This window comes from Glycine soja, chromosome 11, assembly GCF_004193775.1.
Source record: "Glycine soja cultivar W05 chromosome 11, ASM419377v2, whole genome shotgun sequence".
Classification (NCBI taxonomy): domain Eukaryota; kingdom Viridiplantae; phylum Streptophyta; class Magnoliopsida; order Fabales; family Fabaceae; genus Glycine; species Glycine soja.
Genome location: NC_041012.1, coordinates 37,597,078 through 37,612,281, shown reverse-complemented (window position 1 = coordinate 37,612,281; position 15,204 = coordinate 37,597,078). Strand labels below are relative to the sequence as shown.

Below are 15,204 nucleotides of genomic sequence, written 5' to 3'. Positions count from 1 at the left end.
TACAGAGTGTCTAGGCATAAAGCGGTACTTAGGTATGCTTTTGTTAGTGGGATGGAAGAAGAACGATGTTTTTAATTTCGTTAAGGAAAAGGTGTGGCAAAAAATTCAGTCGTGGAATTGGGGCTGGAAAATAAGTGATGGTTAAGGTTGTTTTATAGTCAATTAATTCCTATATTATGAGTGATTTCCTCTTTCCTGTCTCCTTGGGGGAGAAAATCGAATGAATGATGAATTCATTGTGATGGGGGACATCTAGAAGGGGTTGAAAAGGTACCAATTGGTTATGTTGGGAGAAACTAACTATGCACAAAAACAAATGAGCCAATGGGCTTTCGAAATATTCATGGTTTAATTCCAACCTAGCTATGTTAGGAAAACAAAGGTGAAGATTGATCACCTACCTCGATGCTTTAATTTCTCACATCTTCAAAGCTAAATATTACCCAAGAATAGAGTTCTTGGAGGCTAAGCTTGGCTATAATCCAAGTTATACTTGGAGAATCATTTGGAATTTCCAACCATTAGTTAAGGAAGGTAGTAGATGGTTAGAAATGAAGCATCTATTAAGGTTTGGGGTGACCCTTCACTAAAGGAAAATGATGCATATGTTCAAACACCACATCCCAACATTGAGGAAATATTGCATGTAAGTGATTTTATTATTCATGACAAAAGATGTTGGGATCACATAAAGTTTCAGGTTGTGTTGGACGAAAGGGATGTATCTACCATCAGTAGCATCGATCTAACTAGAGATGATTCAAGGATTTAGAGGTGGAGAAGAGATGGTACCTACACTGAAGTCAACTTATTATACCTATGTAAGTAGAATCCATTCTTTGCTTCATTTGGAAAATGAAGGGGATTGAAATATAATATGAAGGCTAAAGATTCCCCTGAAAGTCAAGGCTTTCCTTTGGAGGTTGTGTAGGGAATGTCTACCTACTAGGTTGAACCTCTAGATCCGTGGAGTTACATACCCTAGAATATGCCCATTGTGTGAGTCAAACCTTAAAAATTCTTGGTGCATTTTTGTGGGGTGTCAAGCAATGCATCAATGTTAGAGCAAGGCTAGCCTTGACCAGGTAATACTTCCTTTACTACATAGGAAGTGCTAAAAGCTTTGTAAAATTAGTCTTCATTGTGCTCAATTAATTCTCTATGTGACCAGCAACATGAAGACTTTGCCATGATGTTATGAAGCATATGATCCTGTAAGAATGATTTACTTTGGAATGACATTGCATAGGATCCTCATTCGACTATTTTTCACACCAAACATTTGCTCCAAGACTAGAAATAGGCCAAGTCTATCACTGTTTTTTAGAATCCCCATTCTTGTAGCTCGGGGACTCTTAGATGAACTCCACCATCCCAAGGAGCCTTAAAGTGTAATGTCGACACAACCTTCTTTGACAATCTAAGGAAATATGGTTTTGGGGTGTGCAATTGAGATGATATGGGATGCTTTGTCAAGATGTGCATAGTTTTGAAGAACTCCTAGCCCTTACCTCATGAAGGAGAAGCTCTGGCGATATTAGAAACAATTCAATGGCTACTTGAGATGAGAGTTCAAGTCTATATCATTGAGAGAAATTGTCAATGGGTGGTCATGAGCATTCAAAATCAGACATTGGACGAGACAAAATATAGGTCAATAATCCATCAATGTAGAAATCGTCTCAGTAATTTATCGAACTATCATTGCTTATGGCACTTACATAACTATTATCAAGCCTTCTCGCTCATGGTGGATCAATCCAATACAAATATTACTTCTAACATTTATACTTGTGTCTCGACTTGATATCTCATATTCTTGACCTTTGAGATGTGATCATCAATCTACTCACACAATAGTCTTAATGTATTATCATCATCCTAATTAACAATAATACTCAACTACGAAGATTTAAGAATAATGTTTTATCACTCAATGAATCTCGCATCATTGAATAGTACACTTATTATAAGAACGTTACCATATTATAGAACAAATCATATAATAACTAAAATGTCTTGTGTATAAAATATATAAACCAAAGTCATGATACAAAACATATCATATAAATGGATTGGCCTCTAGGGCTCCTCCAACAATCATCTCATTTGAAATTAGGTTTTTGCTTTATGTGTTGTGATTTTGGGTTTGCATTTGTGTGTATTTATTCAACAGGATAGAACCTCAAAGACGAGGTGGTTATGCAGAGAACAAAAGAGAACAAGTACGACTAGATTTCATGTTGTAAATTGGGGTTTGTCAAGATCCACCATGGTTGTGGATGAGGATTGAGAGTGAAAAAATGTTGGAGATAAGAGGTGGCAGAAAACAAAAAATAAAGGTTGGTAATTAGGGTTGTTAGGGTAGACTAGACTTTGAACAACTAAAACAAATGAAATTTTGGTGGTTTACTAATGGACCACTTAATTGCTTGTCCACCATAAACAACACCACAAGATAAAAAGAAAGAAAAAATCATCTAGGCATTGTACCAATGTTTGTATAGCCTTCAATAAAAAAGAGAAATTCATGTTTGATGGGAGATTATTTTTTTTTTGGAAAAGTTACAAGGATTTAGATGAGACTGTTGGATGACTTCCTACTAAAATATTACACAAAATCCACTTTAGAAAATAATCATCAAAATTTGAATTTTTTTTTTTTTGTTAATACCATAAGACATTTTGTTATTTCTAAAAAGTTTCAATTGAATATCACTAGATTTTGAAACTCTTTTCTAAAATATGTTGATAGTCATGATTGAATATCAAAAGACTTTTTCATCACAAAGAAATCTTTTAAAATCTTTTCAAAAACCAATCTAATACGCCTTAAATATTAGATGAATCAAGCATTTGTACCCAAAGCTCTGTTTGAATCATTGGAAGGAAGGAAAGGAATTTCAATTACATATTTTGTTTGGTTAGAGTAGAGGAGAAAGGGGGAAATAACCTTATCCTTGTTTGGTTTACAAGGACAAAGGATAGGTTTTAAATTTTTATTTTATTTTTATTGCATCATTTGAATCCTTATTGCACAATAATGCCAAACACTATGTAGTAAAGAATATCAATACTAGCTTAAAACATATGCTAAACAATGGCAAACATCAAGTAAGTAAAGAAATTTACCTAGATGCAAAAGAAAATGGATGGAAAATAATTGGAGATAGGCGATGCACCAGAGACAAGGGACAATTTCACAGTTGTATCAATAAAGGGACGTTTCAAAGCTCTAGTTGTTGAGGCTTCTTGGTTGAAGCTCTAGCAGGTTGGGAACGGCGGAGATGGGACGTGCGAATGGAAGAATGGTAGCAAAAGAATAAACACATTATATACCTAAATAAGATTGGGGTAATTTTGTATTTCAAAATAATCATAAGGATATTTCAGTCAAGCTATTTAAAAAAAATTGCTTTTCCTCCCTTCCAAATCTTCTAGAAGAAGGTCAAAATTAGATAAAGGGAGATTTTTCTCCCCAATTAAAAGATCGACCAAGAAAAATATTATTAACACTCTTTTTCTAATATTTATTCTGTTAGAATTTATTGAAAATCATCAATTTTGATAGGCTTTATTTCTCATTTAAAACAAATGAGAGAAAAACATTAGTTAAGAAACAAAACCTACTAAAATTGATAATTTTTAATAAAACCTAATCAATCACAAAGAGAATATCTAAGAGTATCGATAACATCCTTCATCCAACAAACTAAATGGTTAAAGAAAATCTTACTTTTTCATTCCTATCATTTTTTTTCAAACAAATACTATGTAAAGTATTAAAACACTCTCTTTTGGATACTCTCTCTATAATTGATTAGAATTTATTATAAATCACTAATTTTTAGGTTTTGTTTCTCATTTAATATAAAAAAGAGAAAGAAACATTAATTAAGAAACAAAACTTATCAAAATTGGTAATTTTTAATAAAATGCAACCCATCACAAAAAAAATATCGTTAATATTTCTCATCCAATAGAATAAATAGTTAAAGAAAACCCTCCTTTGTTATCCCTATCATTTTTTTCTTCAAACAAATAATATGCAAAGTATTATAAGTTATAACCATTATATTACAAATAGTTAAACTTTAGCTTCTTTTTTGCAAATAATAATGTTTTTTTCACAATAATCCATACTTTTTGTTCTTTTTATTGTTAACAAAATTTTATTATCTACCCGTAGAAGATTTTTTCGGATTATATTTGAATCTTCTTGTTTGTTTTGTATAAAAATCACTAGGAGAAAATGAAAAGGACAATATAACTTTAATAAATGTATATTTAAATTTATAATATAGGTTGAAAGATGATAACCTTTCTTTTTTTCTTTTTTTTTTTAAGGTGTTAGTGATCCTTCAAGTATCATTTTTTGAAATCGATTAATTAATCTAAGACACACACTCTTATCATACACCCTCTGCACCAAAGCAGTTCCCTTTTACTTCACTTTCTCTCTGACGGTTCTTTCTCCCTTCCAGCGGCTCCTCCATCTCCGGCAGCTCATCACAACCCACCACCGCCATTCCCCTCCTATCACCGATGGCGGCATTTTCCGTTTTGTCCTCGTCACGCAAGCCCTTCCACCACCCTGGATTCCAACTCATTATCAATATCACTTTCCCAACCCAATTCGAACTCAAACCCTAACCCTCTGAATTTCACCTTCATCGTCAAAGTTCTCTTGGTGCCTCCGACTACGTCGGCAACCGCGTCAGACAATTTCAATCTCTTTCCTGTTGTTGATTTCCATGTTATTGCTCATGATGGAGCGCCAAAACAAACGAGACAACAACACAGTGAGGATCGAACCCTGAATCTTCACTTCTCGAGTTTGATTCTTTTCAGTTCTGTCGATTAGGATGATGATGATGATGACGACGACGATGAATACGCTTTTCCTGGGCCTTTTGTCTTCTTCATATAGTGGTATCACTCACTGCGATTCTCTTCTCTTGTCAATGGGAGCGACGGCGGAGCTCCGCTTCGGTAGCGGTGGAAGCATTTCTGTTTTTCTAATTTTTTTAGAGAGGAATAGAAAAAAAAAAGAGGGTCATCGGCACCGGAAAGTGCCTCCGGCAGCGGTGAGCGACGGTCGGAGAACGGAGCGGCAGTTGGAGAAGGGATGAGAGAGAAAGAGAAGGAAAAGGAAAAAAAAATTAGATGCGGAGAGTGCACCTTAACAGCGTATGAATTACATAAATCTAACCGTAATCGTCTTCTTTTTTTTCCTTTTCCTATAAGCATGTTTCACAGTTATAGTGAATATTATGTTTTCCAAAATATTTATCAATAGATATATAATGCTTTGCACCTAGAAGAAATTATACCCTTTTATTTTACTTTTTTTTGTTAATAAATTTGGTACAATTAGTTTTTGTACATAAATCTAAACATCATGATTTTATATATTGATCTAACTTTCATTTCACTTTTCTTTTGTTTGATATACACTTCCTGATCGATGTTAAAGTATATTGCTGAAATAAGGGGTGAAAAGATAAAGTAAGTAAGTTACGTTAGTAGCTAGAATTTGCCTGAAGCGCCCTTTGAAGCATTTTTTTAATGCTCAACAATCATGAGAATATCTTCTAAAATAAAAAAACAATCATGAGAATATAAAAATGTATTAGTCTTTAAGGAAGAGAAGTGGTTATTTTTTAGAAACTTTCATAACAACCTTCGTGAAAGCAATCATGATTTCTATGAAAATAATCAAGCGCAACATCATGCCAGCATGGATTGAGATCTCCATCGAATATTTATGAAAAAATTTGTTCCGGGTAATATTAATTTGGGACATCATATTCATATGGTACATTGTTCAATTTTTTGAGTCACCATCGTACTAATAGTAATTAAATCAAATTTGAAGAACGTGTGACATTGTTCAAATTTGATTTACTATTATTGTTATACTAAACCGCATAATTTTATACCAATTTGTTATACTAGCAAAGCAATTAGCAAATGGTCCATTGGGAAATAACGTACATATGAAAAGAGTGGAAAAGTGGTCCTCTAACCTAACTCCATGAATGAAGTTGGCCCTTAAACAAAATGTTAAAAAAGCTCAAAACCATAGGCACAAAGAGGCTCTCCCAAAGGGATGAATCAACAGTCAAAGTCAAACTGGTCACCAAATGGGGCCAGTTTCAAAGTAGCTGAATGAATGCATGTTGCCGCTTATCAGCCATGATAGAATCTAATGAAGGAAAAGAAAAAAAAATAAGGAAAAAAAAAGGAGTGAAAATTGAAGCTAGTTATAAAGGTGGAGGTAGAGTAGTATGGTCCCCAATGATGATTTTGGTGATGTAATAAACTATTCATTCATGCATGCTCTCTCTAACTTTTGTGGTAATACGCCACCTTGCAAAGAGACGAAGCCAGCCTAGAATAACACCAAAATGGCGGCAGTTTTCTTCATGGAAAAAGTATATCATTCTCCCCAAAATAGAGGATGACCATTTGCTTTTCGAATGGCATAGTGGAGCCCACTACACTACCACTTCACAGACACACTCCTTGGTATTCCTGTTTTCATGCTTATTAAACCAAATCAATCTAATCCAAATTCCAATCTAATATCAAGTTATCTTCACCAATTTTTATGTGATCTAAGGAATGAGGACAATGAATGGCTCTTGAGAGTTTAATCTTCTGTCCCAATTTCTTACATTATTGCTAACTAATGTCTTAAGAGGATTGTTCCTTTTTATTTGTTCACATAGTAGAGGATAATTTGTTTTTATGTATTTGTCTAGTTAAGATCACATGAGTTTTCATTTTGTCAACCATTGTTTTTTTTGCATAGGAGTAACTCTTAGGCATTAATAAATTACTACTCCAGTACTATTAATGAGAGATAAAAGTAAATAAAGGGTATAACAGAAAATTTAAAAATAGTTTTAAAGTAAATAAGAACATTAATTACATATTATATATATATATATATATATATATATATATATATTAAAATTATGTTTAACAAAACTAGTTGAAAAGTTAGTTGGTAATTGATAGTCAAAAACATTTAAGTTAGCTTATTAAATCATAAGTATATAATAAAATTAATTATTAAAGTAATTAAAAAATATAAAATGATATAAATAACATTTAAAAAGAATAATAAAAAAATTGAATAAATATTTTAAACATAATAAAATATGAAAAGTTAGAAGGTGGTATTTAAACAAATACTATAAACTGCTTAAAAGAATTTATTAATTAAACAATCAAATAAACTTTTTATCTAATAAAAAAAATTAAAAATTAACTAAAATAACTTGTGCAACATTACATAAGAAGAGAACTTTTGAGCTCATTAATGAAAGTCTTCAAAATATCAATTAAAAATTAATAAATATTTTTTTATTTTAAATTATAGTGAGAGTATAATATCCCTTTGACCAATATATTAATGGTTAAAATTCTTCAGATTTTTAATAGAAAAGGCATAAGTATATCGAAAATATATAAAAAAAACACATTTATTAACATTTAAGTAATCAACGAGATATTATCTCGGGCGAGTGAAACTCGTTTTGGATTTTTTAAGTGTAGGATGTTAAGTTTGAGTTTTATGTATGAAAAAAATAATTTAAAACAAAATTCAAATAAAAAAACAAAATTTTCTAATGAAAATTAATTATTAATAAAGTCAATAAATATGTTATTCTCAGTTGCCTATTCTAGTTGAGGGGGTGCTGGGAATTAGTCTCACATGTCAGGATGCCTCAACTCTTGAGATGCACTTTATATATCTACTACTACTTTACTTAATATGAATTAGCTTTAAGATATATAAAATCTAATAGCTTTTTTTAAGTTCAAATTAATTTTATTGCGAAGAAGATAAGTTTGAAAAGACAATTACATACATACTCAATAAGAGCCACAATCTGGGTGGGAGCATCCTCAACCCAATACATCTCATCAAAATTTAAAGTTAAATGAGCCAACTTGTTTGCGACCAAATTTCCTTTCCTTGAGTGAAAAAAACGGGGTAGTTTCCTCCTTCTGCGAGTATAAAGAAGTAAAACAAATTAAGTAATTAAAAATAGAGTTTAACCTCAATTTATTGTCCATTTAAAGTTTGTCACACTTTTAATGAATCAGAAGTTGTTATTATGAATTTCAAGTTGATTATGGTAACAATTAACACCAAAATTATCATATATGATAATATATTATAACTTTTTTACACATAGAGTTAGTGCATAGAATATTTACACCTAAAATATTTATTAAATATATATTACTTTATTAATATCCTAAGTAGATGACAATACTTCTTTCTTAACAGATGGCGTCGATAATGACGCAGCTTTAGACAATCTGTGTCCGTTTTCCCTTCCCTTCCGGATCATGCTATATTGCTTAATTGAAACCTAGAACAATTGAACAGTAACAGTGGCATATGTTTCAGCATGTTATATCAATTATCATATTATAATGTTGTTATTTCCATAGCAAGTGTGTGGTTGGTGTGTGGCACTATCTGAACTCATAATTTATAAGATTTCCAATCACTGTTTTGATCCATATATCATCATGCCATCATACACGCAAAAATATAAAATAAAATAAAATAAAAAAGTTATGCGATTGCAGATGCCTGTGTTGTGACAGCAGCATCTGATTATTCAAACACGGAATTGTAAAATGGAATATAAAGTTGTCATTTGTCAAAGTATGATGTAACCTACAGTTATGAGTAATATTTATACAGTAAAATAATTATTTGAAAATATTAGCTACACAGTGCTTATATATATTTTTTGGAAATAATAAATGGTTGGAAAATATTCAATTCCCAATATTTTTCTCCCTAAGCGTGTTTTGCCTCAATGTCCATATATTTAATGAACAGCTAGAGTAGCTTTTTAGCCACACACAATGACACAAGGCCTCAATTATTATCTATGATGATAGTTCATATAATGGTCCCATGTATATGAAATTGACATTCCTGAATGGAGACTACACGTGATCAGCATATATATTGTCAATAAATGGAAGAGCAAAAGAGAACTAACTGAGAGTAATGGGACATTCAAATTAATTAAGAGGGGCATGAAAAAAAAATATGCAGGTACAATTTGAAGTACTAGATTGCTCTACCTGTTGTATAAAATCTCTTGATTTCTAAATTTGCTCATCAGAGAGTGATAAAACCTTTGACTTGGTTATCAATGGACAAATCTGTGCCACAACTTTACTGTACTACTGGTACAAGAGTTTGAAAAGATCTATAAAATAATTAATTGCTAGATCAAAAGCTCTTAAAAGCGCTATTGAAGTTTATCCAAGGGTTGAAATCACATGAAATCATTAGGATTGGACTAATGGCATGGGACTTTTTTTTTGTATTGTCATGATTTTTTTTTTGGTATTGAATGGCAAGGGACTTTAATAATTTACATGAAATAATCAATAGATTTAAACCTAGTTATCATCTATTATAAAAAAAATTACCATTTGATTCCTTTTTTCTCATTTTTCATTTGTCAATTAAACTCAACTCAATTAAAATTTCTTCTTTTTTTTTTTTACGAAAAATACTTGTGTTTGGTATTATAAAAAGGATTTAATTAGTATGTAATGTAAAAATTTATTAAACCATTAATCCATCACAAAATGCTCACATTTTTTTAAAGTTTGAATCTTATCCTAACTACTTAATATAAAAGTCACACATGCCATGAATTAAGATTGGCTTATCAATATAAAAAGTTGTACATTTGACTTTATAACTCTTATGAAATTAATTAGAATAATTAATTTATTTTGACTTCTAATATGTCACATTCTTTCATTATCTTTTACACATTCTTTGCAACTTCAATTTTTCCAGCGCTAACGAATTCTTCTCTCGTGCCTTCACCCACAAATCAATCGCAAGTAACCACTTACATTAATAGATGCATATGTATATATTATTCTTGAACACTAATGCCCGTGATACATCTTGAATTTTCTTTGCACTTTTTTTATTTTATCAATCCATTTAAGATTAGCAAATAATTTAAGAAATGCTCAAATCCTGTGTAAAAGAAGTGATGTTCAAATTCAAGGACATGTAAGAATTTCAATTTTTTTTAGCGATGATACACATTTTGTCAATTTTACTGGGCACTGGACAACTGATGATGAGTTATATGTAAGCGCAACCGAGCGTACCATTTTGTTATATAAGCTTTTGAATTAAACTGGTTTTTTTACTAGTAGGTAAAATTGTAAAAAAAGGGAACCAAAAACTTGAATGAATAAAAACCAGAAAAGATAAAAGTATATTAAAAAAAAAGTTGTACTTTTAAAGAGACGTGGGAAAAAGAAAAAATAAACCTCACCTAAAGCCTCTTTTAACAAGAGGGGGAAATCATGTTTTTAGACTTGATTTGCCTAGTATCATTGCACTAAAATTAAAAGACAAAAAAATTGCTTTGCAATACCCAAGATCTATCGACTGCCTAACTCAAATCATACATTAGATACAAAGTCCATTTGAAGCAGCAATACGAAGTTAAATTTCTGCATCTAGTAATTAAGGAGTCCATGACATCCTATCCTACATCTAAAGAAAATACACTGGACAATTACACAGAAATTGACAAAATTCAAAGCAAACAAGACATGCACATTATGACTCCAATGCCATCATAGAAACCGAGTCAGGCTCGTGACCATGAACTCTAAAGCGATATATACATGTGTGTGAAGGGCTTCCATGGTTGGATGTAAAATCGAGCCTCACCATGTTGATTACACCAGAAGCTGCTGAATTCAACACGTTGAATGTTTGAGCATTGCTCTTCTCAAGGTCATATGTAAATTCTGATAGAAGATGCATCTTTTCAGTATCAATTGCAGAATCAGCATTATGCTCCTGCAGCCAACCAGAGACTCTGCAGTCTTTAGGAGCACTTGATCTATCATATGCAACACTCTGTTCAACAGAAGAAACATCAGTACTAACATCTAACAATATAAAAAGATAAGAAGAAAAGAGTGAATAAAAAGAAATGAGGCAAATCACTTGCACCAGAGAAATCAAGATAAAATTATCGACACAAGAATGTCCATCATGAACAAAATACCAAATGGAATTCGACAACAAGTTTAAATCTTTAATACCGAGTCTCTCAAAAGTAGTGTTATTCTGTTCAATATCCACCCACAAAAGCAGCCAGGTTTCTCAACCTATCAGAGTTATTCTATTCCCATTTGGTCTGATCAGCACTCAGAAATGACAAGGTATGCTACAATGGCATCATTAATCAATCTTTAAACATTAATGCACCAAATAGAAACAGATAATAAAAAAAAAGGATCATCACAAAAAAATTTGGGTTTTCATCAACTTCTCAAACTGAGAAATTAACAGAAGATTAAAAAAAAATAGTTCAATCATATACCTACAAAAGCATAAAGAGACACAAAACATAAGGGAAATTTATGGTAAATCAATAACACATATCTGTAAAAGATTAGAGAAAACTTTTAATGAAGCAGGGAGCTTCAATGATCAATAAGCAAAAGTGAGGACAAATTTAACTCCTACAAATCCAGTTAGAAAAAAAGCCAGGAAAGATCATTAGTAACTTGGAAATAACTGGTAAAGCAGTTCACTCTGAAATGATTATAAGAAATTCCAATGCTCTAAACTGCCAAAAACATAAAGACAACCAACCTATCAATAAAACAACAGATATGGGACAAGATACAATATTTTGGAATCACAATAAAACAACAGATACGGGACAAGATACAATATTTTGGGATCACCCAAGAAAGTTCACAAATCAAATTTATTTCAGTTCTTTGTTTTGCATCTTAAGCATTTGTTAAATATCTGGATATAATACTCTAGGGAAATTGTCCACGTTTGAAATTTCTTAGAAATAGACAAGAAAAGGTACATTAAATAAATGTAACATATATCCATGTGTAAAGAAGACAACATACATAATCATGTCTAAAGCCCCATTATATTCATCATTACAACTAGTTAAATCTCCAATACTTATTCCCACGTCCTCACCTCTGCATTAGTTTTCTTGATTATTACAAAAACACATGTCCAAAGCATAAATTTATCCTCTTCAAAGAGTAGCAAACTAAATACTAGTAGATGAGAAATAAGATGCAACAACAAAAATATGCAGGTTGGATAAAAAAATATGCAAAAATTACACAAGCAACAGTCCTCCCCAGAAATGAGAAAATATCTAAAATTTCACATTCATTCATACCATACAAATATCAGATATACATGTGATACAGAAAAACAGCCATCTAGGCAAATCCATGTAGCAATCATGGTATCTTCCATAATAATAAATAAAATTCATCCCTAATGACACCCCCCCCCCCCACCCCCTGGTCCAAGTTAAAACCCCTTTCTAGCAACTTATATCTGGATTGGTCATCAGAGCCTCAATACAGAAAAAAACTTAACATCCAACACTAAAAGTAAAAGGACACGATAAATATTGGTATCATGGGTTTTATCAATCATACAACATGGAAGCATTTTTTCTTCTTAAGAGACAAAAGTTCAAATACTCAACAACATGAGCCAAGCTCTTTAGATAATTATTGGAAAGTTTGAAAACAAAGTCACATAATTCTGAAAACCTTGCCCTCTCTTCTCTTCCTTTACAGTTAATAAAAGAAAATTACTGCTCTAAACATAGATGTTATAGTTAGTTCTTCAAATTATTTTATTTTCTAGTGTCAATATGAATTGATGCAATGGACTTTAATCTCTGCTTGCCACACTATATAGGAGATATGAACCATATAGTTAAACATGGCTCAATATTATTAGTATAATAAACCATATAAAAAAGATGGCCAACCAAACATTGCATTACACTTTCAAGGGAGAAACAACTGTACAAGCAAAAACATATGACACTCTCCCCCATGACATGCACAATAAGCTTGATACTCTCATGAATCAAAACAGCACATTAATTCCTTCTGTTATCATTTGTTTGATTTGAAAATCCGGCATACAGACTCCTAACTGCTAATAATCACACAAATCATAATTCATCACATTTCGCACTCCTAGCACAAGTACAAGGAGGAAAAAAACTGTATCTTCTACAAAACTATACTGAAAAGTTACCCAAAGGCAAAAACTTGTCAATAAACTAGTTATGCATCTCCGTGATACATTAGGGTATTAACATAAACTTATTTCAGGCACATCATGTAAATTCATAAATTGGGTTTGCCACAATCAGACAACAGGCCAAGTATATAAACATGAGAACTGCATCATGTAAATGCATACTCAAATTGCTGTATCAAACATCCCATCTACTCTAAAATCAAGGAACAATACAAGAACAAATTAAAGAGTATACCATATATACCATACTAACTGACTGGCACGAACACAACAATATTTAGATTTAGAATGAAAATGCATCACCTTTGCTACATGTTCCAAGGTGACAGCCTCGGGAATGATGGCAGTGCGGAGCCTGATCTGCACAAACCCTCTAGTATCCTTCAAGGGGAAACACTGCCCAGGCTCGCCAAAGCTCGGTTTCAACATCTTCTCGGCGTTGGGGTTGACACCATTTCTAGCAGACTTCAAGAACCAATTGCCCCTCCCCAGATCAAACACCTCCGAATGCTTCACCACCGTACCACCGCCGCTGGCAAGAGCATAATCCACTCTCCCAAGCCCATCAGCAGCATGCTTCTCAATCTCCTTCTCAATCACCCCTCTTGCAAACTCTCTTATCTCATCCAACCCACCACCCTCATACCCACTCCCCTTCACACTCCTTACTTCCTCAACAAACTTCTCAAACTCTTCCTTTGATAACCAATTCTCTCCCTTCAACTCACTCAAATACTTCTCTAATTCCTCATTCTTTGCCTCCAATTTCTTCAACCCACTTTCCAAAATTACCCCTTTCTCCTCAATTTTCTCATTTAGCTCCTTCCTTAACACTCTAACCTCATCCTCAATCTTCTTATCCACCACATCAACTTGAACCTGAATCATCTTTGCTGTCTTCTTCAACAGCCCCTCCACATCCGAAATCCGGCCCTCGAATTCCGAAAACCCAGCGAACCCGCCTGCCGCGGCATCGCCAGATTTCAACGACATCCGCCGGATCAACTGGACCAGCCCAGCCAGCACCACCAAGAGCACCAAATTCTTCCCGAAAATGCTCACCAACGTGAGCCACCGCGGCTTCTCGGACTTTGCGGCGGGCTTCCGAGTCCGCCGCGGCGGGCCCGACGCCGAGTTTGGGCCGGCGCCGGCGACCTTCTTCGCTGGAGTCAAGTCACGGGGCGCCCGGTCGAGGAGCGCCTCGCCGCGGATCGAGTGATGGCTGAGGTCGCGCCCGGTGGCGCCGTCTCCGGAAGTGGCGACGGCCGGGGAGACGGCGACGTCGTTGGCGAGGAGTTCGAGGCTAGTGGCGGTTTTCTTCTCAGTGGCGATCACCGGTCTCCGACGAGTCCCCGGGTTCGCCGCCGTGATGGACACCGTGGAAGCCGACATCGGAATCGTCTAAAACCGCTTCTCAATTCAAACACCGAATTCGAAAATTATAAAAATGAAAAAATAAAGGGAAATGGAGAAAATGTTGGAAACCCTAAGAATAATGTGTGGGGGTGAATGAAGAACAAGAGAGTGAGAAAACGAAAAGGAAGAAGAAAGTTCAAGAGAAAGAGAGAGCGCGTGTTTTACACTGTTTCGTGTTCTTTATGAGATCTGAAATGAAGAGGACGGGATTTGAATTGAATCTTTGGTTTAAGTTTCTCTGTTTTTTATTTTATTTTTTCTTAGTACTTTTTGGGGGGTTTTGATTCGGAAAAGAGGGAGAAAGCTGAAGCGGGACAAGGGACATGATTGGTCAATTCGTGGTTTGAGCTCGGGCTTGAAGCTTGTTGGGCCTAATGAGACGATTAGATATGGGTAATTGCTTCCTGCATTACAACTTTTGCTAGAGGCACACCTAAAATTTTAAGAAAAAATTGTTTTTAGTACCTAAACTCTTACCAAGTTCTGTTTTAGTTTCTATATTTTTATTTGACGGTCTTAATGCCTAACTATTTTTTTGTTTGAATTTTAGTTTCTACCATCAAGATTCTTTACTAAATGATGATGTGTCAGTTAGTTTATGACGTTTTAAAAAAAGTCAAAAATGATTTTAGGGTGTTCTT

At 33.5% G+C, this 15,204-nt stretch overlaps 1 protein-coding gene across 1 annotated transcript; it reads right to left on the bottom strand.

Moving 5' to 3' along the window:
* Positions 1 to 10,362: 10,362 nt before the first annotated feature.
* LOC114376915 (SUN domain-containing protein 1-like) lies at positions 10,363 to 14,824 on the bottom strand. Its single transcript, XM_028335240.1, has 2 exons — positions 13,451 to 14,824; positions 10,363 to 10,951 (listed from the first exon to the last, which is right to left on the bottom strand). The coding sequence occupies exons 1-2, from the start codon at positions 14,537 to 14,539 to the stop codon at positions 10,646 to 10,648; spliced, it is 1,395 nt and encodes a 464-aa protein (XP_028191041.1). The 5' UTR covers positions 14,540 to 14,824; the 3' UTR covers positions 10,363 to 10,645.
* Between the last annotated feature and the right edge of the window lie 380 nt (positions 14,825 to 15,204).